The sequence below is a fragment of the Gopherus evgoodei genome, chromosome 2 (assembly GCF_007399415.2).
Source record: "Gopherus evgoodei ecotype Sinaloan lineage chromosome 2, rGopEvg1_v1.p, whole genome shotgun sequence".
In the NCBI taxonomy this organism is placed as follows: Eukaryota; Metazoa; Chordata; order Testudines; family Testudinidae; genus Gopherus; species Gopherus evgoodei.
The window spans coordinates 84,458,389-84,484,702 of NC_044323.1; the positions used below are offsets into that span (position 1 = coordinate 84,458,389).

Genomic DNA, 26,314 nt, shown 5'->3' on the forward strand with positions numbered 1-26,314 from the left:
AATCTTTAGACCAGCATCTTGGCAGAATGCCAGTGTTTGGGACCACATGTATTTGCTTTGGTGTTGTTCAAACCTCATAGATTATACAGATAATTCAATCAGAGGAGTTTAGAAGCACCGTCCTTTCCACTGAACAATGCTCATAAGAAGCCACATCTGATAGCTTGTCTTAGGAACATTTAGAAATGGTGCACAGGATTTCCAGGTGGACCATATACAGTACTATATGTTAAACATGACGGTTTATCTGGTAAAAAAATAATGCAAAGCAGTGAGAACTGAAATTCAAGACCAAGTGGGCCAGCCCAGTCCTTACTCAAGCAAAATTCTTACTGATTTAATCAGACTACTTTTACAGATTAGGAAACAAAAGCAGAGGTTAAGCAGCTTTCCCAAGATCACCAAGCAAGCCTGAAACAGAGCTGGGAATGATTTGGCAGTGCTCCCATCACTAGCTCATACTTTAACCACTACTAGACAATATTTCCACGTGTACTTACAATAGCCACACAAAGCATTTCAGCAAAGCCCCCCACCCATGTTAATCAATGGATTTAACTGGTTATGCTTTTACAAGTGGAGAGTCACAGATACCCCAGTATCACCTAGGAGGGAGAAAGAGTACAAAGTTCTGTTCAGATGAATGGGTGATGGGAAGGCCAGAGGAAACCATGCCCTTCTGAATAGAGTGTATAAATCATATTGCCATATTTTAGTGCTGGCTCAATGCAGGTGCTTCTCCTCTTTGGAGGGAATGCTGTTACGCCTTTGGGAAGGAGTTAGAGATGAATTACAGGGCATCCTCCATGGAGTGCCTGAGAAAATGCTTGACCATAAGCAGGGGATCTTATAGGCTGCTTGGGGGATGACTGCTAGTCTCCATTTCCCTCCACTGCGTACTATATAAGGGCCTGATCCTGAAACACTTACCTGGGTAGAACCAGTGGAGTCCATGGGACCGTCTGCAAGAGTAAAGACTTGGAGGATCGGTGCCTGTACCATAGTGCAGTGATGGAAAGCTGTTAAAGGGCACTCGTGCTCAATGCTTCTGTGTGCTGCCTTAATCCTAATTAAGATGCTAAGCAAAGAGGGCAAAACAAATGTTCTACTCCTTTCTGGGGGAGCCCCACATTAACTAGGACTTAATTTCAGAAGTTTATATCTCCCTACCCTATTCACACTTTTTACAATATTTACTATAAAGAACTACTGAAGAGTTTCTCTTCCATCACAGAATCAAAGTTTAAAGGTAAGCCAAACAATGCCACTTCTGGGGTGTAACACAGCAGTTGCATACCACCATGAAGCACCATTACAATGTACTTCAGACCAGAAAAAGAAAGCCACACTGAACTGGAAATGCAGGGGAATTTCACGTAGGGAGAATAAAGTTACCCAGTCTCGAATTTTGCCAGGACAGAAGAGTTAACCCCACAACTCTAACAGAAAGTACCACAGCATCTTTAAAGAATTCTCAGAGACAGGCCCTCCAATTTTACATTTCTCCCTAAAAACAACCTTCACCAGCATCACAGTGTCACCTAGTACAGTGGTTCCCAAACTGGGGTTCATTAACCCCTGGGGGTTCACGAAATGTTACAGCAGGTTCTCAGGAAAAAAATCCTTAATGGCAGACAGAGCTGTCCCTGGGGATCCTGGGCAGCACAAGGCCAGCAGCCCAGGGCCCCTGGACTTCCAAGAGCTAAGCAGATCAAAGCAAGCATATCTATCACACTGAGGAGATTTAAACTTCAAGACTCCTTATAAGAAATGGAAAGGGAGGTGGATATTTTTTGCTGTTTTTAAAATTAAATAGGCAGCTTGTATTGTTTTTAAAATTATTATGAAGAACAAGTTTAGGCTTTGTTGTAATGTGCGTTGTTTGCCTGGACTGCTCAAGACCTGAATGCCTGTGTAGGAGGAGCTCTTTGAGTTGGCTTCTTAAATACCTTCATGCTGTTTCATATCTGATGCTCCTTGAAGAAACACAGGAGCCTTGTCTTATATAGGTGTATTCAAAGTGATACAAGGTACAAAAGCGAGATCTGGGAAGAGTGTTGGTGTTTTCAAAATATAATAAAAATACTGTAATGATAAAGTATAACCATAAAAGTTGTTTTATGACATATTTCCAAGATCACTGCTTTTATAATTTATACTCAAGTAAAGGAGGGGGTTCATGAGACTTGACATTTTAGTGAAAGGGATTCACAGGTTGTTAATGTCTGGGAACCAGTGCCCTTGCACTATGCTGGGATGTTTGCAGCAGGTACTCCTCCTTCTGAATCAATGCAGAACTAAGCCACAAGCACAGCTTCCTGCAGCAAGTGGATGTTGCTTGAATATCTAGCTTCCAAATATAGACCCAGCCTGACCCACTGCAGTCTCTGCTCCTCTTAGTCATGGCTCATTTACTAAATGTGTTTAGAATCGGTCTCTTCCATGAGTTAATTGTAGCTGGAAGAGAGCCAGCACTAAGACATCTGTCTTCGCAAACCATCTACAGATAGCACAATAATATCTATTTCCGAAGGCAATTTGGGCCTCACCCTTAGAGCTGAAAATAAGATGTTTACAACTGCAGCCTTTTAAAACAAAACATATTTAAAATAAATGAGTTTCCCCCTCCTCCCCCCTACACATATTAAAGAGGCTGTCAAGGACAAGAAAGGGCTTACATTGTATTTCTAATGAGAGCTGGCAGGGAGGGCTATTCACCAGCTACCGAGTTATCGGGCTGAAACTGAACACATCTCTAAGGAGACCGTCTACTGTACTCAGGAGGAACAGAAACTGTTCGCATGTTGCATGGCTCCTTTCTAGGCTGCAGACAGAGCCTCACAAAGGTTATGGAGGTGCTCCCCCCCACTCCCCACTGAGGGGAGGCCAAAAAAGTGGGGGGTGTTAGAAAGCTCTCCCCACGGTGGTGGCTCATGTCCTGGCAGGGTAGGGGGCTGTGGAGCTGGGACTGGTTCCAGGAGTTGCAACCTGGAATGGTGGGGAGGTCATAGCACCAATCACTCAAATTTGGCCTGGCTGGGGATGGAGGGACTACCAGGCCAAGCCTGAGTAGAGTTGCAATCCTGCATACCGGGTCATCCTGCCACTCACTCATATTTGGCCTGGCCACCAACTATCACAATAAAGAAGTGTTCAGGCCAAACCAGGTGCTGCAACTCCTTTGTGCCAGCTTACACCACCACTCAGTTTGGGGGCCCTCTCAAATGACAGGCCTGGGACAAACTGCCCTTCTGCCACCACCCCATCTACATGGTCCCTGCCCCTGACAATCATCCCAGGTACTTCTGCTTAGCTAGAGATCTTGCTCAGATACTCTGAGCTCACACACTGTAAGAACCCCCTCCCAGTGCTGAAATCAGGAGACAGCTGGACACATGTATGGAGCTGTTGATAATTAGCATACAGAGGCCGTTGAGAGCAAAGAAGCTGAGCTCATTCAGGGTCTATAAAGAACCTGGGTGTAGGGAGAACTTTTTAAAGCAACATTTTAAAGCCCTGGATTCCTGTCTCCTATGTTTGAGGGACTTCACTGGTGTGGCAGGTTTTCCTTCTCCTATAGGAGCAGTGTCTGGGGTACAAAACGAGTGAGGACAACTACATCAGCTCCCTAGAGTCTGGAGAGCTACAGCAGGAAGGCCTGCTACAGGACCTCATAGGAAGAGAAAGAGAGAGAATAGAAAGAAACAAATGGAAAGGGGGGGAAAGAGTACCAGAGAAGTGATTTTTTCAAAGAATAGTCTTGGACACATTCCTCAAATACACTCCCCTCACAATACAGAAAAAAATATATATATAGCTCTTATATGGCTTTTCATCAGTAGATCTCAAAGGGTTTTACAAAGGAAGTTAGCATCATTATCCCTAATTTACAGAGGGGTAAACTGAGGGACAGAAGGTGAGTGGCTTGCCCACAACAGGCCAATAGAAGCTCTGAAAATAGAACCCAGGTCTCGCTAAGTCCCAGTCCAGCACTCGCCCTGCTAGGCCTCCACAGGTATGGCACTGACTGCCAAACACAGCATTTCGGCCTTCACCTGGCAGTGCCAATTCAGAAAGCTCTGATGAAGGCTCCATGCTGAAAACCAGCTTTTACTGACAGGAGACCGTGTGTGAAAACTGAGAAACCGACTGGACCCTTCTTTGTTTTACAATGGGCTTTCTGGCTCGTGACACATGGGCAACCTTATCCCAAATCCCACTGTGATGAGAAATCTTTTTGTCCCTTTAGCGTTTTTAGTGAAAAAAGCACCATATATCAAGGACTCCCACTTTTGCCAGCTCCAGGGAACCCATGAGTGATAAATCACATCCCATTCGCATTTTTAATATGTCAGTTATAGGCAAGTACTTAAACATGGCACTCTTCCATCAGCTCTCAGGAGTCACTAAGCCTTAACTAATGATGATGATAAAGCAGTCTTCAGGAAGGTACCATACCCTTTAAAATCTGAATGGTTCCTAAGCTGAGAGCGTGCATTGGGGAGAGAATTGAGTATTAGGCTATATTAAGGAGAGTACAATGCAGAAAATACATCATAAATCATTCTGCATCTTAAATGCCAAGTTCATTTTTGGCCACCATATCTCAGAAAGACAGAGCAGGGTAGGAGAGGAGTGGAAAAGGGCAACAGAACCAATCTGAGATATTGTACAGAGCAGGGGAGTCCAGATAAGGAGAGACTAACAGGCCATGGAACTAGTTGGTTTAGAAAAGAGCAAGAGGAGCTAAAAGAGGTATTATCATCATCAGTTCCCTGCAATTACCACTCCTGGTCGCTAGATTTTTCCCTCTGTCCCAGTGTGTCCAGGGCTGCCCAGAGGATTCAGGGGGCCTGGGGCAAAGCAACTTCAGGGGCCCCTTCTATAAAAAAAAGTTGCAATACTAGAGAATACTATACTCTCGTGGGGGCCCCTGCAGGGCCCGGGCAAATTGCTCCACTTGTCCCCCAACCCCTCAGGCAGCCCTGAGTGTGACTACAGTACCTTTAGGGAACAGGTACCCTTCTGCCCAAAGCAGGGACTCCACCTTTCCCCAGTAGTCAGAGATTTGCTTTCCTTCACTGTGGAACAGCCCCCAATCATCAGCCCCAGAAACAACCCCTAAACCAAGACTTCAACAAAGTAGCATTCTTGTCCCAAACTAGCATTAGTTCATCATGCTGTGTTACGCATACACATGAAGAACCCTTCCTAATTTATCTGTAGTAACAGGATTTCTCCTTGGTAGTATTCAGCCCTATAAAGGGAGATAAAAGTGAACGCTATAAAGAAGGCCAATCAACTATTCCTCAAACATAACAATAAAACATCTGAAATTTTAAAATAAAATATACATTAAAACGGATGCAAAGACCTACTACTTACCTATCACTGGTGGGCCCTTCCTCTCCTGCATGAGTTATGCTGTCTGCTGTCACCAGATTCTAAGGTACAACAATCATCCAGAGAGCTAACCCTCACCACACAGTGTAGTCTCACAGGGACTGAATCCCAGTGCACCCACTCTATAGAACTGTAGCACAGCTGCAAATTCTCACAATTATATTGTGTCTCATGATATTTGATTTTTTTTCTTAAAGGCCCAGCCCAAGCTCACGTGATTAGGTGAGAATCTCTGTTTTAATCTGAAAAAAAAGAAGTGTGTAACTTTGATAGCTGCAGAGAAAAGCTTAACAATGTGTCTTGACTTGAAGGCTCAAAAAAACCCCAGAAAACTAAAACTAGATCCAAAATGTATTCTATTTAAAAAAAAAAAAAATCTCATGATCTTTTGAGGCCCAATTCCTGGTTTTTGAACACTTGGGATTGGCAGTACTGGTTGCTGGAGATAGCAGACTCCCAAAATGAGCTGGTGGAGCATATTTGGCTGCCTACAATGTCTAAACAAGGAATCTTTAGCTCACAAGCTAGAGAATCACCACCCCCTGTAGCTATATTAGGATAGCAAACTAGTACATCAGTTCTAGGGCTACCAGGAGCCAAGTTAGATGGAGAAAAGAACATTTCTGGAGCCAGCAAAACATTCCACTCCTAACTTCTACCTGCCAGCTCTCTTCCCAATGGAGAGAAAAGCCACACCTAAGGGAACTACACCCAGTCTATAGCACCTGCAGAGAGGTAAATGGCTGCACCCAAACACACAGGAAAAAAAAAAAAAAAAAAAAGGGAGGGGTAGGGGAGGCTTTAAAGGAACCTGCAGGGAGGACTAAACCCTAACTGCACTGTGAATGAAGGCTGTTTACTTGTAGATGGTAAGGCCTAAATTAAAGCTTAACTGCAGACTGTGGTCATCTGAGTTTCTGGGGAAAAACCAGAAAGCACTATACAAAAGAGGATTTTGGCAGCTGCAAGGTGGAAAAGATGCTGCTCCTTATTCTGCCCCAATGAAGCCACCTTCCTGTGTCCCCTGATATCCCCTCCCCTTCCAGAATGAAAAGTCAGAACCTGTTACAGCAACATCTCTGGTTTTTTCATCTCTTATTTCCCAAGTATTTCACTCCCTCCCTTCTCTTTCACTCACAACCAGTCATTTTCATCTTTCCTTCCCATTAGTTACAGTGGAAAGGAGCCTAAAGGGCCTGTGTCTTATGAGTGGACAAGCAGGCCAAAAAGGAGCCTACAGTCCTGACTAATGCTCTCCCTTAATTTACAAAGGGAACAATGATCTCCTTCCCCTCCATTGATACAAAGGAGAGGGGTGACACATCTGGGGGCAGTCAGCAGGATGAGCTTTCTAACTATATGGTTTGATAACTACTGCAATAAGTTAACAAGGTTTGTGGAAACCCCATCATTGGAGGGTTTTAAGAATAGGTTAGATAAATACAGGGATGGTCTAGGGCACTGGTTCTGAACCAGGGGTTCAGGGCCCCCTGGGGGGCTGTGAGCAGGTTTCAAGGGGTCCATCAAGCAAGGCCAGCATCAGACTCACTGGGGCGCAGGGCAGAAAGCCAAAGTCCCACTGCATGGGGCTGCAGCCTGAGCATAGCATGGGGCCCCAGGCAATTGCCCTCCTTGCTACTCCCTAACACTGGCCCTGGATTTAATATGCAGAAAATCAGTTGTTGTGACACAGGTGAGCCATGGAGGTTTTATAGCATGTTGGGGGGGAGGGGCTCAGAAAGAAAAAGGTTGAGAGTCCCTGGTCTAGGGGTCCTGTCTCAGCATTGGGGAATGGACTAGATGACTTCTCAAGGTTCCTCCCAGCCCTACATTTCTATGATTCAGTAAGAGCCACAGTCAACATCTAAAAACTCCTGTTTTTTTGTAACACCAGTAGGGCAAGCTGAGGGAAGTATAAGCTTCCGAAGGAGGGAAATTGTTCTGATCACCCAAGGCAAAAGAGGACAAAAGAAGGTAGACAGTCAGACTGGGAGAGGGAAAACCAAAAAAAAAAAAAAAAAAGCAGCGATTGTGCTGGGGAAGCTGAGACTAGAAAGTACAAGGAAGGAGCTAAATTAAAGGGGGGGAAAACTGAGTCAACAAGAAAAAGTATTTGTTTTCAAACAGGGCCCAAAGCAGCTCTCTTGGAGGAACCAGAGAAGAGTAAACAACGGGGCCTGAAATGCAAGGCAGACAGGTGGTGCCAATCAATCCAGGTAGCGAACCACTGTGCTCAACCTGATGGAAATGAGGCCTTCTGCTTCAAGGACTTTCCACCTCAGCTTGTGAGTACTATAGCTACAAGGAACCTGAGAACTGAATCTGGGAATGCTTGAAACAAAGCTGCCGTTCTTGTTATCAACCCTTTGTGGGTTCCACTTTCTCCCAGAAATTAGAGAGAACCAAGGGTGTCTTAAATTAGGAATGGAAGTGTCAAAGGTTCTCTTCAGCTTATAAGGCCAATGACCACCCACGTGTCCTCTATAATGGAAATAAAACAATGTACATTTTACAGCAGAACATTCAGAAAGTTTAATATTCAAAATGTGTCTCGCCAGAGTAGCATCTGCAGTTAAATAAATCACAGTATCCACTGAGATGCCTCTTATCAGGATGAGGGTTCTGCTGGGAGATGGTACTATTTACATTTGATAAAGATGCAGGGCTAGGTGAAATCTACTTACTGATGGCACTTTATGCCATATTCTCACCAGCTTTCCCAATGGTTTCAGAGATGTTAAGATGAGGAGAGGACTGAACATTGTGAAGTGAGAGTGTTTGAGGTGGAGAAACAGTTGCCCAAAGCAACGCTCTGGGTTTTCAGCAAAAGAGCTGAAATATTTCAGTGTTTCTTTTCAATCTCTTGGAGGTAAGACAAGATTATATGAAAGTCAATAGTATAAAATGTGACACAAGTCCATTAGGATGATTACTGATGTACTCTAGCCTGCAGACAAGTCAGCTGTCAGAGCCAAGTGCTGTCTATACCATGTTCTAACCCTGACTGAAAGAGGCTAGAAGGCTGACAAGTTGGGACTGAAGCCTGTCTTTCCAGCTTCTCAAAATAGCTTGCTTAGCTAGCAGTTATACAGGAGGTACTAATGATGGTTTCTTCAGTACTGCTTGGAGAATGGCAGGTTTGAGGATGGGTGATAGTCTCCTGGAGAAGGGGAGTCTTATCAGGCCCTTACTGAACCTAGAGGCAGACTTACTATGAAACAGTGTGGTGACAGGGGTGCCCCCAAAATGCAGGACAAATCTCATCTGACAACCTGCCCCTGAGTCCCAGCCAGCAATGCAGCAGAGCTTAGGCAGGCAGGATGCCTGCATTCCATGGCCAGGGGCCCCACACACTCCCAGAAGTGGCCAGCTGCTGGCACATCTCTGTGTGCCCCTGGTGGGGAGAGGTGGATCCATGTGCTGCCTCTGCCCCAGGCAGTGCATGGAGACCTACTGCCCTCATTCCCCCCAGGGGTGCACAGACATGCCAGCAGCACCACAGCACTAAGGCTGGCTGACCCTGACCATGGCCCCCGGGGGGGGGGATGGCTCCACATGTTGTCCCTGAACCAAGCACTGACTCTGCAGCTCCCATCTGCTGGGAACTGGAGCCATCGGGAGCTGTGAGGGCCATGCCTGCAGGCAGCAGCACAGAGACCCCCCCGCTTCCCTGGGGCAGGGGCATGTGTGCTGGTCACTTTGAGAGCTGGGTTGCCCCCATGATCTAGCCCAGAGCTTGCACCGCTTGCCCTCACACACCTCAACTCCCTACCCCAAGCAGAGTACCTCACTTTATTTTCATTTACTTTCTATAACAGAATGAATGGGGAAAATGGAGGCAGAAGGGGGGGAAGATGTGTTCTTTTTCTTGGCTGGGTCCCAAGGGGGGGAAGGGGGCACGTTATGGGGTGGAAAATGAAGCTGCACACAAACTCTAAATCTGCCACTGACTGAATCAGTGGAATAGCAGTTTCTTCCCCCTTGGTATTGCCTTGTAAAGCACTTGTTTTTCACTGTGCTGTGCTGCTGGACTCCTAAGACTAAGTGCAACAGCACCACACAGTAGGTAGGGAAATAACTAATCAGGGAAAATAATCCAGCTCTGGGGTTCCCCAACTGTAGGTAGGCCACAGGCACAACTGCATTCTCCAATCAAATCTCTAACTCCAACTGATTCATGTAATCTAAGGGCTGGGCCACACTGGGGGTGGGGGGGGAAATCGATCTTAGATACACAACTTCAGCTACGTGAATAATGTAGCTGAAGTCAAATATCTAAGATCAGATTACTCACCCGTCCACACCGCGCGGGATCGATGTTCGCGGCTCTGTGTCGATTCCGGAACTCCGTTGGGGTTGATGGAGTTCCGGAATCGATATAAGCGCGCTTGGGGATCGATATATCGCGTCTAGATTAGACGCAATATATCGATCCCTGAGCAATCGATTTTAACCCGCCGATATGGCGGGTAGTCTGGACGTGGCCTAAGTAAAAGCTCTATAAATAACTTGAGCTGTATATGCCGGCGTATAGAAAATTTAGAAAATGTAATGCCATGTTTAAAACTCCCAAAGTACAATAGTGTGTTTCACGTCAAGATAACCTAGAGCAGGGCCGGCGCTTCCATTTAGGCGGCCTAGGCAATCACCTAGGGCACCAGGATTATTGGAGGGTGGCATTTTGCCGGGGGGGGGGGGTGGGGCGCAGCAGGCAGCTCCGGTTGACCTGCCACAGTAGTGCCTGCGGAGGGTCCGCTGCTCCGGTGGACCTCCCGCAGGCACGACTGCAGCAGCTCCACCAGAACCACAGACCAGGGGATCCTCTGCAGGCAGCTCCTCTGGAACCACGGGACCAGCGTGCAGGGCAGCAAAATGGCCATGTGCCTAGGGCGCTAAAAATACCAGTGCCGGTCCTGGCCTAGAGCAATATACATGGTCCACCATTTACAATATAAAATGGCCAGAAGTATTTTAATCTGACATGGATATTTAATTTTCAAAAAATAAGAAGGATGCACTCAGGGAGAAGATATTTACTGGATCAGATGAGTACTCATAGCCTTAGTGTTATTTTTATTTACAATATTTGATTTTCTAATTAGTAGAGAATAGAGGTATCTTTACTTACATAGCACATTCATATTGTACATTAAAAATGAAACCATGCAAAGTTTTAAAATCAATGAATATTGAATATGTTTATTCAGTTTTATAGATTGTATATTAATAAGGCACTCTCCCTTTGAATATTTTGCTCTCAACTTTAATTTTTAAAAGTTTTAGTAGCACCATCTTGTTTCAAAGACTTTGAATTTCTTTGAGTGAACAGCAGTAGGGATTCTATTACAATTGTTTAAATTAAAATGAAAAGGAAATGTGCTTAATGTTACTTTACATGTAATTTTCCTACAGTAGAGGGCCTCTGACACAGAAGTAGGGGAGCCTTGATCTAGCTGATAGGGATCAAAAATCCTCCCAAGCTGCAGAGATTTGAACATGCATCTTCCCCCCCAATCAGTTGATTTTTTTAAAAGTGCAACTGCATATATGTAAAATTTCAATGTACTTAGAACTACTTCATACTAAGCGTTACATCCCATTACCATCAAAAGTACCAGGTGAGGGATTTACAGTAGAGGACATGTGATGAGCTCCATGGTCCACAGAGAAAGGGACAAATTCTCACTGTCAGCTCCGGTTTGATTTAAGATAAAGGCAATGGAGCCTTCTGAACTGGTTTCATCCCAGACATTGTGCTGTAGCAGAATTGTGGTGGCATTTTAGGGGCAGTCTGCTATGTCAATGTTGGGAGCAACAAACCATGATATTGTTGAGGACTGCCAAGTGACAGCTTCCTGGAGGTCTTCATATCTTGAACATTGTTGATAACACTGGTGCTTGGCTTGACAGAATTCCATACATCAAATCATGCACTGTAACCTCACAAGCCTGTTGGGCTCTAGGGCATAATCCATTCTAAACATCGAAGACACTCATTGGTTTATCACAACACCTAAAAGCAGCAGCAGCACAGCTCCATATAAACAGCTTTACATCCATTAGACAAGAACTCTGCATCGATTTTTTCTGTACTCTTGCTAGTCTTTTTCTTATAAAATGGTTATATGTGAAATTAAACAGCTGGTAGAGTCACCAGCTTAAAAGTTGATCTTCAGCCCTTTCAGATTCACTCAAACCATCCTTCTATACCCATTCCCACTACTTCTCCTTAAGATTAGGCTTAAGATACACCACACGGCTTGGATCAATGCCCACACAAATATAATCTGAGATAGTGGGAAACAAGCAATTTGAATAATGGTAAAATGTGAGAAAACTGAATGCTACTTAAGTTAAAACCTACACTTGTTTCAGGAATATTTCTCTCTGTTGGGCATGTAGATGTATAACAAAGGGGCACAAGCTCTTCCCAGTTTGTGTGTTCAGATACAATTTTCAGCTCTCCTCAGCATCAGGCCTTAAATATCTAACTCCCAGCATAATTTTAATATGCAACTAATGAGATTCATGGATGCATTCAGGAAGTGGTCCAAGGTGGTAGTTTGTGCAACATGCATGGATATATCCCTTTAGTGCTATAGTGATATAGTTTATCTCCTATATGTTGGGAGATAAACGCACACTGACTTATTTTTGTATCACTTCAGTTTTCCATCTGTCTGGGATTCAACAGCCTCCATCCTATCAGCTATGGAGTTTAGATGCTATGGCCGGTTAAACGTGAATATAGGCTTTCAGTACGGACAGCCAGTGAACTTCTGTCTTCACTCCTTACTCTGACTCAAAAATAATCTAGAGACTATAAAACTGGTTTACTTCCACTATTAACTCATGGCTCCCCAGCCCTGTAAATTGCCTCTTGAAAGTATTCAACTTAGCAGGAAATTGCTTCTCTATATTGCTTGTTTTACAGATCGATTAGTCACTTACACCAGCCTAAAGGAAAATCAAATCAGTGCCCAAACATATTTACTTGTTGGCTAGTATTTTATCATAGCCAGTTACCTGTAATGGAACCAAAGCCAATTAACATGATTGAACTTCTCCCTTTGTCCTTCTAAGTATTCTGACTTCTCTATTTCCTTTCACAGCTGCATTTTTTGCCTATGTATAACAAGCTACTGGTTATGAGACTTCCTGTACTGTGGGTCTCTGCTTCATGGTGATCTATAGAGATCAGAAAGGGACACTTGAACTGACAGTTGCTGGAGATCTTATGTGAGGGGCCTGGAAGCAAGTCTTTACTCTTCCCCAAGCTGTTGTCCTGGAAGGTCTGAAGACCCTTAATATCACCCTAGGAGTGAATTAGGGAAAAACTGCTTTGTATGGAGTTCTTCTGTCCCTCTTCCCCTTTGGGGAAAAAGGGGTCTCACGGCTTGGCTTCTCTTGCCATGAAGAATCTGGGAGTGCTTCAGGCCTCAAGATTTCTTTATACTCCCTGGCTTTCCCTTGAGTGGCCCCTATGGCACTCGTGGCAAAACTCTGCAGATGGCAGCTCAGGCCTGAAGCAGTTCTGTGGCTCATGCTGTAAGTCCATATACATATTCCCATATTGAAGATGAAGATTGCTCATGGGATAGAAATGCTCAATTTGCATTGTATAATAGTCAATTTGCATTAAGTATTCCCCTGTAAGGCAGTGAAGTTTTCATAAAAAGTTACCCTAGATGTACACAAAATAATTCATGAGAGGATGATTCCTCAAGTGGAAGATCTCAATTGCTGCCTTTTAAAGTGGACTTAGTGTCTGAAACATCTCCATAATTTCTGGGCACCTTTCCAACAGTATGTTTTAACCTATGGTACAAACAGTCCAAAATGCCCATCATTTATTACAGAAAGTCTTCAGTCTCACCATAAAACAGGTGATCAAGGTGCAGAAGACCTCATCCTCTAACATGTCAAGGGAGTAGCTATTTCAACACCAGTTATATACAACATTCCCCATGCACTAATACTTTTCTGACCAGAAAAAGCTCTATAAAGCATTTGTTTCTGAAAAGCACAAATAAGACTTTACAAAGTGAAAATTATAGGTTACATCTTGGGCATCCCAAATCTTGGCAAGTGCCCTGTCAAGTTTGCTTATGTCTAAAGAAACTAACTGGAAAGTAAATTGAGATTTCAGAAAATATAAATATACCAGAAAGGAGGACCAGAAATGCAAAGTGTAAGAAAAATCTTTTATTTACTTCTTTCACTGTACTTGTATTGAAGTTAAGACCATTCAGTGGCAGTCCCAACCCACTCAGTGGCCTGTGCTGTGGGAGCTGCAGACCAGTCTTCAGTGGCAGGCTGGGCACTCCAATCCTCTGAAATAATAAAGTGATTATCAGGAACTTCTACAGCAATTGTACTCACATCCTGTGCACCTATTAACTAGTTTCACATGCATATCTAATCATGCATTTAAATAGGCAAGAACACTTATGGAAACAAAAGTGTGGTAGACAGTTCATGTATCCCATTGGAAAACAATGTGTGACCACTACGAAGCACCGATCTAAAAGTTAAGGGCTTGTCTACACTATGCAGACACTCGCTAAGAGTCTGTGTGTGAATGCTCTTTGCAGTATTTTCTCAGCACTTTTGCCGACAAAATACTTCCAGCTCCATGAGCAGCATAAGCTGTTGGTAGGAGAGCACTCCTGCTGACAAAGCTGCATTCACACTGTCGCTTGCATTGGCAAAACTTCTGTCTTGTGAGGGGGTTTTTACGCACCCATAAGAAAAGTTTCAGACACAACTGTGCAGTGTAGACATATCCTTAGGCTCTAAAGACAGGGAACTCTATACAAGTTTCCAAGATGAATATAAAAAATACTTCTGAATACTCAGTCATGCTACCCAGAGGACATCTGCAGGAAAGGTTTGGCAAATACTATGGAACTGCACTATAAACTAATACAAATCTGAGGAAATTCACTCATGCACATGAAAGTTTCATACCACTGACTATCACCAAGTCAGGTCTTTAAAAAAATCCCCCACATAAGAACTTCTCAAAAACTCACCAGTTGGGAATGGTTGGATTGGCACAGATGGTACCTGCACCCCCTCAGACCAATCTGCAACCTCAGGCTGAGGAGCAGGAGCAGCAGCAGCAGCGGTGAATTCAGGTGCTGGGGCTGTCCATTCACCCTGGAACTCCTCCTTGGTAACTGCCTTCTCAGCAGCAGCCTGCTCCTCCTTTTCAATCTATCAGACACAAGATTGTGAGAATCTCAGAGGGAGGGAGTACATTCCTATATTAGCTAACTTGCACTGCTTGAAGACCATTTAAAACTGAGGTTAAAGTGAGGTTCTAACTATTTTAGTGATTGTATTACAGATAAAACTTCCCTCAAGTGACCTGCAAGGTTGTTTCTATACCCTCCCGTACATGCACACTCCCAACCCAATCCAGAAGTTTTTACCTCCTCAGGATCTCTGTAGAAGTAGAGGTCAGGCATGACCTCCCATGGGTGTTCACGGGAGATGGTGCCACGCATACGCAGGACCTCACGGGCGAGCATCCACCACATCAGACCCACTGAATGGGCCCCCTGAAACACAAACTGGTGTCTAACCTTTGGTTCAAAACCAGTCCTTAAAAAAAGGATATGCCATAGCTGAAATCTATAAAAGAGCACAAAATGTACACACCAAGTCCAAACCTCTTAAAAGTACAAGCTCTTGGAACTGACTAACGCTTATTTTTCCCTCAAACCCTTCCTGAGGGTCCTTGAAAGATAAAGGCAACTCTTTTGGGCACTGCTCACTTTTCAGATCAACGGTGAAAAGACCACATGAATGTAGAAACAAACAGTTGTACTAATTATCGCAGACATTAGTATGGGTCAGTCACTAACACCCGGGTGTACTGTACGTGGCTCAGTGAGAGTGTCTTCCTCTTGGCTTATGAGGGTCAAACCCCACAGGCACCCTATAAGCATCAGGATTTTAAAAATACAGGTATGAGTAGTATGTTTATGGGGTAACCGAACTGACACAGCTAGGAAAAATTGACCAAATAGACAAAAAATTTACAGCATATTCTGAATGTTTTGACTTGAGTATGAACAAATTTCAGAGGTAAGGGTCTAATCAACATCCTAGGCTCCTGCCCCCTTAAGCCTCACCACTGAGGTAGTTCCAGAGAAGCACAAATGTGTTCCAGAGCCGTTTCATCAGTTGGAAGACTCGTCTTGCTGCTTTACTTTTATCTTTCACTTTTAAGAAATGTCGCAAGAATCACTATCAAACTCCACTCATTGGACCACAAAGGCCCTTGTGGTGTTAGCGAAAAATCCTGCCATGGTTACTGTGGCACACATCCTACACTTGAGAGTTCATTGGCCAGAAACTGACCTCAGCTCCAAGCTCTAACAGTGTGCAGTTCAATCCCTCCTTCAAACCATCTATCCCTGCCACACCATGCCAAAGACTTTAACTGGTTCTTACCAAATTAGATATGCCAATACTTTCTAGCCCTTCTCTGCAGAAAGGGTTTTGAGTACATACTAAGGTTTCCATACCGTGGATCTAGAGTGAGTGCCAAAGGGAGAAGCGCTGAATACTAGAGCAATTACCTTATTATTGCATGGGATAGCAATATCCACATAGCGCAGCGGGGAGTCTGTGTTGCACAGCGCAATGGTTGGGATGTTAACGTAAGATGCCTCAGTCAATGGCTGATGATCAGCTCGGGGATCTGTAACCACCAAAAGGCGTGGCTCACGGAAAGCAGCCTGAATCTGATTTGTGAAGGTACCAGGGGTGAAACGTCCAGCAATTGGTGTAGAGCCAGTGGCAGCAGCAAACTTCAGAACAGCACGCTATCAGGGTAGTAAAAACAAAACCAGGATTATACAGCTGGATCAACACTCTCTTTCATGGTACTGTTGCAATCAAAAAGGATATGTATTTTTGAATGACCCTCTTTCTATTTCACTTTCTATTGTCTGACTGAACTCCTCTGACAATTCAGCTCTGGCATGAAACAGAATGGAACTGTAGTCACATTCACAATTATTCCCAGCTCTGCAAGACTGAAATGGAGTAAAGCCCCATCTGTCAGTGAAATAAATAAGCAGCTAGCCCAGGACTGTGGAAAACATGGGACTACTTCCTAATCCTAACCATATGAGACTCCTCAGAGGTCTTAACTCTGCTCTTAAATGTCACGCTTTACTATTTACCTAGCTTCTGTATTTACACTGATCCTCTTGTAACAAATACAGGGTGAGAGTGTAAGGAAATGGAAAAAAGAGCAGCAAAATATTTCTCCCCAAATTTCTATACAGTATTTCAACTTCCCATATCTAGCTGCAACAAAACTTTAATCACAGGTGAAAAACAGTTAAATTTACCTGTGTCAATGTCTCAAGAATATATCACCAAATCTAATATACTGAAAAATTCTTTAAGCCCATCAGATTTCTCAGTTAGGCTGGGATGTGGCAGTTATTGCCATCAGACTCCAGTCACGGAGTTTTAGCAAACATCCTGCCATGCTGCTCCACTGTAGCACTTTTGGCACTTGGGAGGTCATTGGCAAGAAACTAGAGTCAGCTCCAAGTTTTAACAGTTGAAGTATACAACAAAATCCATTCATAACCTGAAGGTCCTCTGCTTACATCTTAGACCTATACAAGACCTACCTATCATGGCCCTATGAATTTGAAGCCACTCTTTGGCCCATCTCTACCAGTGCAGAGATGCAAAAGCTAACAGTGGCTAGGCTGGACTTAATTTGAAAGGTAAATTCCCTGTTGTATCATAACTGCTTTTATGGCAGCATCTCTGGATTTGGAGAATGAAAGTAGGTCTTATAAAGAGTTTATTATTAAAATGGAACGTGAAAGCACTGCAATGCAGGATACCCAGAGACACCATCTCATTCAGCACCACCACCTACTAAGGTGCAATGCTGACTGATTCCCAAGGGACTTGGGAAAAGTGACAGCTGCAATAGCACGCCTCCAAAAGGGATGTATAATGCAGGAGCAGGTTTTCCAGATTACAAGAAATGAAGAAAGAGAAATGTGCATAATTAGAATGCATGAGAACCCACCTAACACAACTGATTTAGTCACTAATCTGTCATTACCTTAATTACCATCGCCTAGCCCTCACATCCAAGACACTTGCTCTAAAGGAACAGAACAGCACACTATGAACTATTCAACTTGTGTCTGCAGAACACACAGATCTGAAGCTTCTGTGTATGTGTGAAATTTGCTGAAAATGGATACTTTCCCAAACCCCAAATGCAAAGAGTCTATGTCCAAAATAAGCATTTCTTCTCAGGTCACCTGCTTCCATTTACCTAGCCTCACAGCCCTGTATGCAACACATGCTCAGTGAGCACAACTCTACAAAAGCAGGCCTTGCGCCCCATGAATAAGGTCCATACCTGTCCAGTATTCCTGGAAGAGATGACACTCACATCAGCTGGGTTTTCAATGGCAACGATGGCACGGGCTGCCAACAGAAGCTTCTCCCAAGTCCTCTTCAGATTGATGATGTAAATACCTAATGTTAACATCAGCATCCACAATAACCAACAAGTATAAGCTGTCATTGGAGCTGCACTTTTGTGTTAACTAGATTGGCATGTGGCAGCGAATACTATCAAACTCCAGTCACAGAGGGAACACCTCTCCTGGTGTTAGCGAACATCCTGCCATGCAATTCACTGTAGCACACTTCCGACACTCAAGAGGTCATTGGTCAGAAACTGGCCTAATCTCTGAGCTTTAACAGTGTGCAGTCAAGACTTATAACGAGGAAAATAAAACAATAGACCACCACATTTGCACAAAACAATTGTGTTATTCAAACCCAGAGCTGTAGAAATGTTCTGAATTTCAGTTCTGTCATTGATTTAACAATTTGACAAAGAAAGCATTTTTGGATCTACACTATAGCCGGGGGGAAAACTGACAAAAACTCAAATTTGATTTTCAAAAACCAGTTACAAATTTAAAAATCCTGTACAACACTTTCCCCCCTATTTTTGACCAGCTTTATTCAAGCCATTCCTGCACATCCTTGTGTTAAGAGATAATACAGTAAGGAAAAAAGATACTTAGTAAATTCTATTGGTTTGTGATTTGCAAGAGAAAAAACTACACCTGGGTCTTTACTTGCCCTTTTTGAGGTATAGGTGGAGGCCTGGAACTTTGACAACATACCTACCTAGAACATAAAAGCTGAATAACTTAGGCCATGGCTACACTTACAGTTCTGCAGCACTGGTAGTTACAGCTGTGTTCGTACAGCTGTGTAGGGCCAGCGCTGCAGTGTGGCCACATTTGCAGCACTGTTGGGAGTGCTGCATTGTGGGCAGCTATCCCACAGAGCACCTCGTCCCATTTTGGCGCTGTGGCTTGTGGGAAGGGGACGGAAGGGTGCGGGTCTTTCCGCTTCCTGTTCCAACGCCCCGTGGTGCTTTGCTACACATTCCGAGCAGTTTGGCGGCATTGTGAGTCTGCAGCGCGATTTCTGTTACAAATGGAGCCCGAGCTGCTGAGGACCTTGCTGATGAACGTTGCCAGCGCATCACACATGGCAGTGGAGCTATTCCTTCAGCTGCAAAGTGACAGTGAGGAGTCAGACGATGATATTGAATCATCTGACACTCAAGACACTCGATTGCTTGTGGCAGTAACAGACGTGCTCAGCACCGTGGAACGGTTCCTTTGGGCTCGGGAAACCAGCACTCAGTGGTGGGATCACATCGTCCTGCAAGTCTGGGATGACGAGCAGTGGCTGCAGAACTTTTGGATGAGAAAAGCCACTTTCATGGGACTGTGTGAGGAGCTCGCCCCTACCCTGCGGCGCAGGGACACGAGATTGAGAGCTGCCCTGCCAGTGGAGAAGCGGGTGGCTATTCCAATCTGGAAACTGGCAACTCCAGACAGCTACCGATCGGTGGCGAACCAGTTTGGAGTGGGAAAGTCCACCACTGTAATGGTGCTGATGCAAGTTTGCACAGCCATTAATCGCACCCTGCTAAGAAGAACCGTGACTCTGGGGAACGTGCAGGACATTGTGGATGGCTTTGCACAAATGGGTTTCCCTAACTGTGGAGGGGCAATAGATGGGATGCATATTCCTATTCTGTCACCCCCCCCACCTGGCGTCAGAGTACATTAATCGCAAGGGGTATTTCTCTGTGGTTCTCCAAGCACTTGTGGATCACCGTGGGCGTTTCACTGACATTTACTCAGGATGGCCTGGAAAGGTGCATGATGCACGCATCTTTCGGAACAGTGCCCTGTTCAGGAAGCTGATGGCCGGAACTTTTTTCCCCAGACCGCAAGATCACAGTAGGGGACGTCGAAATGCCCACTGTGATCCTTGGAGACCCCGCTTACCCCTTAATGCCTTGGCTCATGAAACCATATACAGGGAAGCTTGACAGGAGCAAGGACCAGTTCAACTACAGGCTGAGCCGGTGCAGAATGACTGTGGAGTGTGCTTTTGGCCGTTTGAAAGCCCACTGGCATTGTCTTTATGGGAAGCTAGATTTGGGGGAAGCAGCATCTCTGCTGTTATAGCCGTGTGCTGTACCCTCCATAATATTTGTGAAGGGAAGGGTGAAAGATTCAGTGAGGAATGGACCTCCGAGGTTCGACGCCTAGAGGCTGAATTTGCACAGCCAGAGAGCAGGGCTACTAGAGAGGCCCAGCAAAGGGCTTCAAGAATTAGGGATGCCTTAAGGGAGCAATTTGATGCTGAGAGCCAACAGTAATGTTTGGTGCCTTTGCTGTGCTCCTTTCTACCTTGGGGTACAGTATTTACCACTTTCTGCAATAATAAAAACTATTGTAAAAGCCATAAAATCCTTTATTCAAAATACAGTACATAAAAGGGCGGGGGGGTAGGGTGGTGGACTGTACATTCAGAGGTTTGAATATGTCCTGTTTGGATTGCTGTTCAATGTCTGCTGCACTTCAGGATTACTATGCTGCAGAGTAACGGGGGTGGAGTGCACAGGGTAAGGATTGTAGTTATCAGGGCTGGTAGGTGATCGTACAGGTGTTGGGGGCAGCTGGGGGTAGTAAGAAATAGGCCGCTGGAGAAAGGTGTTTTGTGCAAATACCGGGGAACAAGAAAGAGGGCTTTGGGAGGGGTGGGGGTTACCACGGTACAGATCTGCCTGCATGGCTACGAGAGACTCCAAAGAGTCAGTTTGGCGAGCCAGGAGGCTTATCAGCCGCTTCAAGGTTTTTTTGGTAGCCAATTCCTTTCTCCTGCTTTGTGTTTGCCTCCACTCATGAATTTTCTCTCTCCATTCCTGCGTCTTCCTACTTTCTCTGGTGTAGTGATTCATAACTGCTTTGATCAATTCTTCTTCTGATTTTCGTGGATTTTTTCTCAAGTTCTGCAACCGACGGGAGTCCGTTGATCCGGCTGCATTAGTCAAGGTCACTAAAAAAAACAGAGAGAAACATGTAATACACAGAGGCTACACTGTTTATTATCACACAGTGAAGGAGTTTAGACTTTTTGTAGCATCATTCCCACATACCTAACATAGCACGGAGAGGCCACGGAAGCAAAGGCATGATGAGCAATGGGGTGAGTGTTTCTGCCCCGACTTCACCTGGGAAGGGGAACTGACTGATGGCTCACTGGGGTTTATCTGCACTGGGTAGAGGAGGGAGCTGGTGGCCTGCACAGGGGATAGTAGGGAACAGGAAGCTGCCGAGGGGGCGGAACGCGGAGCTGGCGACCTGCTTGGGGGGCGGGGGGTGCCGCGAACCTGGTGCCCTGCACTGAGTAGTATCCCTACATTATCAACAGGGTTTCCTACTGCCAGACATATCACTGCTGCATGTTACCTGGCAAGAGAGGGAGGGTCTTCTACAGCAATGTGGATTCCGCCCTGGCTCCTATGCAGCTTGCCTGTGTGCAGCCATGGTCCCCCCACCCCTCACTGCACAGTGGATCGGACGAGTTAGCCTGACTGGGAGAAGGACCACGGTGGCTCTCCCTATAAACTTGCGAAAGCACATTGCCCACGCTCTGGCTGCAACTTTTCAAGAGATTACTGAGGCAGATTACAGAGACGTGATAGAGCAAATCCATGGGCTATTCCACGTTTAGGCATGCATGCAGGCAGCCATAACGCAAACCATCCTCTCCCAAAACATTAAATCTGCTTACCCCAAGCACGCTCCTCTGCTTCTTCACCAGCAACTTCCCACTGCTGCGACTGGCTAGCCTCCTCCTGGCTTGAGAAGAGCTCCTGGCTGCATGCCTCCTGGGACTCCGGGATGTCTCCCTCCACCCCAGTAGCTTCACTCTCGGCTTCCTCTACACCCTCCCCCACTTCTCCATGCTCTGAACTCTCCATCGTGCCCCTCGGATTGGCAGTGGGGTCACACCCAAGTATTGCATCCAGCTCCTTGTAAAAACGGCAGGTCGTGGGGGCAGCTCCTGAGCGGCGATTTCCCTCACAGGCTTTGGAATAAGCATTGAGCAGCTCCTTAATTTTTACCCTGCACTGCAACGCGTCCCGTTCATGGCTCCTTATCAGCAAGGACTTTGATATCTGCCCATAGGTATCATAATTTCTCCAGCTGGAGCACACGTGCTTGCACAGCTTCCTCACCCCAAACACTGATGAGGTCCTGCAACTCGGAACTGTTCCATGCTGGGGCTCGTTTGGGGCATGGAGGCATGGTCACTGATTGATTGATTGATTGCACTCCACAGCTGGCTGAGCAAACAGGAAGAGGATTTTTAAAATTCCCAGGGCATATAAAGGGGGGGGTGAGCTGAGCCCAGGGCAGTGGAGTGTGAAGGATTACCAGAGAGGCTTAAAAGGTATGCTGGGATACCTCCTTATACCCCAGAGGCCAATAAAAGCGCTGGTGAGGTCCACACTTGCTGACCAGCGCTGGAATCGCTGCACCTGAGGCACGACCGGGTGTACAGCCAGCGCTGCCACCAGGGAGTTGCAGCACTGGCTGTGCTTTGCAAGTGTGGCCACGTCCTGAGTTGCAGCGCTGTACCCCCTCACCAGCGCTGCAACTCTCCAGTGTAGCCAAGCCCTTAGAAGGGACATGCTAACAGAAACAGTAACTCCATATCATCCATTTAACTCTGGCATTAATTAGCATTTTGGCTAAAGGACACCTTTGTTAAACATCCTTAAGACCTTCCAGCATTATCAGGTTAGACTAGATTTCTAAGGTAAAACTATAAGCAGGAAATAAAGATTTGGGAAAGTTTATGTGCATCATAAACCAGAAAAGGTACAAACCCAAGTTTTAAGACACTTTGCAGGTTAACTTTCAGTCAAATATACTGATTGAAATATACTTGCCCAGGGTGGACAAACTTTTTGGCCCGAGGGCCACATCCGGATATGGAAATTGTATGGCGGGCCATGAATGTTCACAAGTGGGATGGGGGTCAGGGCTGAGGGTGCAAGCTCTGGGGTGGGGCCAGAAATGAGGAGTTCAGGGTGAAGGAGGGGCCCTGGGTTGGGGTGCAGGCTCAGGGGTTTAGGAGGGCTCCAGGCTGGGACCAATGGGTTCAGAGGGCAGGAGGGGGCTCAGGAATGGGGCAGGCTATTGAGGCATAGAGAATGAGTGCTCCGACTGAGGGCGCAGGCTCTGGGGTGTGACTGAAGAGCTTGGGAAACAAGAGGGAGTTCTGGGCTCGGATTGAGGGGTTTGGAGGATGGGAAGGGGATAAGGGCTGTGGCAGGGCATTGGGGCGCAGAGATGCAGGCTCTGGAACACACTCACTGCAAGCAGCTCCTGGAAGCATATCCACCCTCCGGCTCCGAGGCGCAGCCAGGTAGTTCCGCACACTGCCATGTCTGCAGGCACCACCCCTGCAGCTCTCATTGTCTGGGAACCGCAGCCAATGGGAGCTGTGTGGGCAGCATCTGTGGACAGGGCAGCACAGAGTCAGCTGGCCGCACCTCCATATACTAGGAGCCAGAAGGGGGTCATGCTAGCTGCTTCCTAGGAGCCGCACGGAGTGGGGTAAGCCTCCAACCCCACTCCTCAGCTGGAGTGGGGCAAAACCTGAGCCCGCTTTCCGGCAGGAGCTGAGGAATGGATTAAATGATCTCACAGGCCAGATGTGACCCACAGGCCGTGATTTGCCCATCCCTGCTCTAGGTACTCAATGTTGCAGAAGAAGATACAGAGCCCAACTCTGCTGACTTCATTTTTCAAGACCAATACTTAGCTGTGAACTGGTGACAGGATGGATCACTTGGTTACCTGTTCTGTTCATTCCCCCTGAAGCAGCTGGAATTGGCCAGTCAGAACACAGGATACTGGGCTAGTTGGACCTTGTCTGACCCAGTACAGTCTCTCTTATGTAACCATGTTAAACATCATTGCCAGTTGCTGCTACTAAATATCCATTTTAAGCCCTAAAGCACTGCCAAAGTACTTACCATCACTTTTCCTTTTGTAGATATACTGTTCCATTTGAAAGTCTAGATTGGTGCCTCCCAAGTGGGTTCCTGCAGCAAGGAATTTGAGGACATCCTCCTCCTTCATCTGCAGGACATCGAGACCTCCGGACATTGTGAAAGTTCCCCTTTTAAAGTAACGGCAGGGAACCTGGAACAACAAATCAGTTCATTCTACCACAGACTTACTCAGAAGTAATTGTGTGAAGTAACAGAACATAGGGGAATCCTAGTCACTGGAGGTTTTTAAGAACAGTTTGTACAAACATATTAGGAGGTCTAGATCAGTGTATCTCACATGCAGTCACCAGGAGCTTTTCTTGCAGCTAACTAGTCTAAAAAGTAGGATTCTCAATTAATCGCACCATTAAACAAGAGAATACCAATTTAAATGTATTAAATATTTTGTATGTTCTACATTTTTATATACTGTATTGTGTTTAACTGAAGTCAAGGTGTATATTGTTTAGAAATATGTACACTGTAAAAATGATATTTTTCAATTCACCTCATACAAGTACTGCAGTACAATATATCGTGAAAGTACAAGTCACATCTGTGGATTTTTGTGTTACATAACTGTGGCACATGCTTTTGGAAGTCTTAAAAGAACACTCCAACATTTAAACATTGTGGGTAAAACACAGCAGAGGACATACAATTCTCTCTCAAGAAGTTCAGTCACACATTTAATTAAAGCATTTTTTTTTTTAACAAGCATCATCAATGTGGAAGCATGTCCTCTGGAATGGTAGTCTAGGCATGAAATGCTAAACATTCATATGCCTCATCTGGCAGGTAAAGATCTTGCAATGCCAGCTACAAACATGCCATGAGAACACCTGTTCTCAATTTCAGGCTGATATTGTAATTAAAAAGCAGGCAACATTACCTCTTCCAAATATAAACAAACTCATTTGTCTTAGCAATTGGCTGAAAAATAAGACTGAGTGGACTCACAGGCTCTCAACTTTTACAGTGTTTTATTTCTGAATGCAGCTTTTTGTACATAATTTTACAGTTGTAAGTTCAATTTTCAGGATAAAGAGATTGCACTACAGTACTTGTATGAGCTGAATTGAAAAATACTCATTTTTCAGACTGCAAATTACATGTAATCAAAAATAAAATAAAGCGAGCACTCTACACTTTGTATTCTGTGTTGCAACTGAAACGAATATATTTGAAAATATAGAACCAGCCAAAGAGATTTAAATAAATGGTATTCTTATTAACAGTGCAATTAATTGTGATTATTTTTTTAATTGCTTGACAGCCCTACTAAAAACACACAACCATAAAAGCAAAAAAAAGCAAAAAAGATGAGAATATGCAAAGCACTTCATTTGTATTTCTATTCTGTTTGGGCTCAGTAAGGAAATAGTACATTATTTTTATTGTGTTTGCAAAAAGCCCCACATAAATAAATAACTATGAACTGCACATATGCATGGACATAATTAACTTTAGGAAACACAAGTATTTTAAGAAAAATTGTCAAGAGCAGCCACTAGCAAGAGTTGGTGTCCACGTTCTGGGGCCACCAAAATATGTGTTGAGAACAACAGGAATCTAGATTAACTTGGTCCAGGCACACTACAGGGCGGGACTTCTTGAGGTCCCTTCCAACCCTGCATGTCCATGACAATCCCTAGGGTGGGGGTGCAATCTAAGCAAGGTGCGACTGAAAACCCGTAGTTAAAAGGATGCCAAAGAAACAACCTCCCCGTTCTGCCATCGGTGACTCGTGTGGCTTTTGCTTAAGTTATGGGCAGTACAGTTGAGCTAACCCTAAACGAGCCCGAGCCCCAGCCGCTCCCCCACCCCCGCCACCTCGACCCCCCGATCCCACCCGCGCACAGCACGGGGCACGCAGCGGCTCTGCGCACCACGCCGCCGCCGCTTCCTCAAACAGCGACGCCCAACCCCACATTGCCACTTGCCAGCTGGAGGAGGAGGGGGGCGCAGCTTTTGGCGGGAGCCGCGCGGCCGGCGGGGCTCGCGGAAGGCCCTGGATTGGCCGAGGCGGCCCGTGCGAGCTCGCGGGGAGAGCCCCAGAGCCGGTCCCGACGCTAAACGACCCTCCCGCCCGGTCCCGAAACCCGCTCCCCACCCCCCGCGCGGAGGGTCCCCCAGGCCGGCTCCGGCCCCGCAAGACTCACCCGGTGACAACGCCGTATGGAGACCACGCCAGGCTCAGAGAGCGAAAGAGGGAGGCCGCGTGCAGTGACGTCCATTTATATAATCCTGTCGGCCAATCAGCGGCAGCGACGTAGTCGGAAGTGAGCCAAAGGGTTGAAGGTCACCTGGTTCCTACGGGGCGGGAGGAAGGCTCGGGGGAACTTAGCAAGAGTCACGTGGGAATGGACCTCAGCCGCAGGGCCTGTGCTGGGCAGCAGCCGGCAGGTGGCAGCAGAGCGGCGAGTGCTGGGGGTCCCCGGCCTAATACGGCTGGGG

At 45.7% G+C, this 26,314-nt stretch overlaps 1 protein-coding gene and 2 non-coding genes across 3 annotated transcripts; all 3 read right to left on the minus strand.

The window, feature by feature from the left end:
• Positions 1-13,588: 13,588 nt before the first annotated feature.
• RPSA (ribosomal protein SA) lies at positions 13,589-26,124 on the minus strand. The gene is made up of 7 exons (XM_030551212.1): positions 26,020-26,124; positions 23,840-24,008; positions 17,822-17,940; positions 15,996-16,241; positions 14,841-14,969; positions 14,439-14,622; positions 13,589-13,736 (listed from the first exon to the last, which is right to left on the minus strand). Exons 1-7 carry the CDS (start codon positions 26,092-26,094, stop codon positions 13,642-13,644), a joined length of 1,017 nt encoding a protein of 338 aa, XP_030407072.1. The 5' UTR covers positions 26,095-26,124; the 3' UTR covers positions 13,589-13,641.
• Positions 15,644-15,803, minus strand: LOC115647307. Its single transcript, XR_003999264.1, has one exon. It is a non-coding gene; the product is annotated as a small nucleolar RNA SNORA62/SNORA6 family (small nucleolar RNA).
• Positions 18,020-18,179, minus strand: LOC115647308. The gene has a single exon (XR_003999265.1). It is a non-coding gene; the product is annotated as a small nucleolar RNA SNORA62/SNORA6 family (small nucleolar RNA).
• Positions 26,125-26,314: the final 190 nt, after the last annotated feature.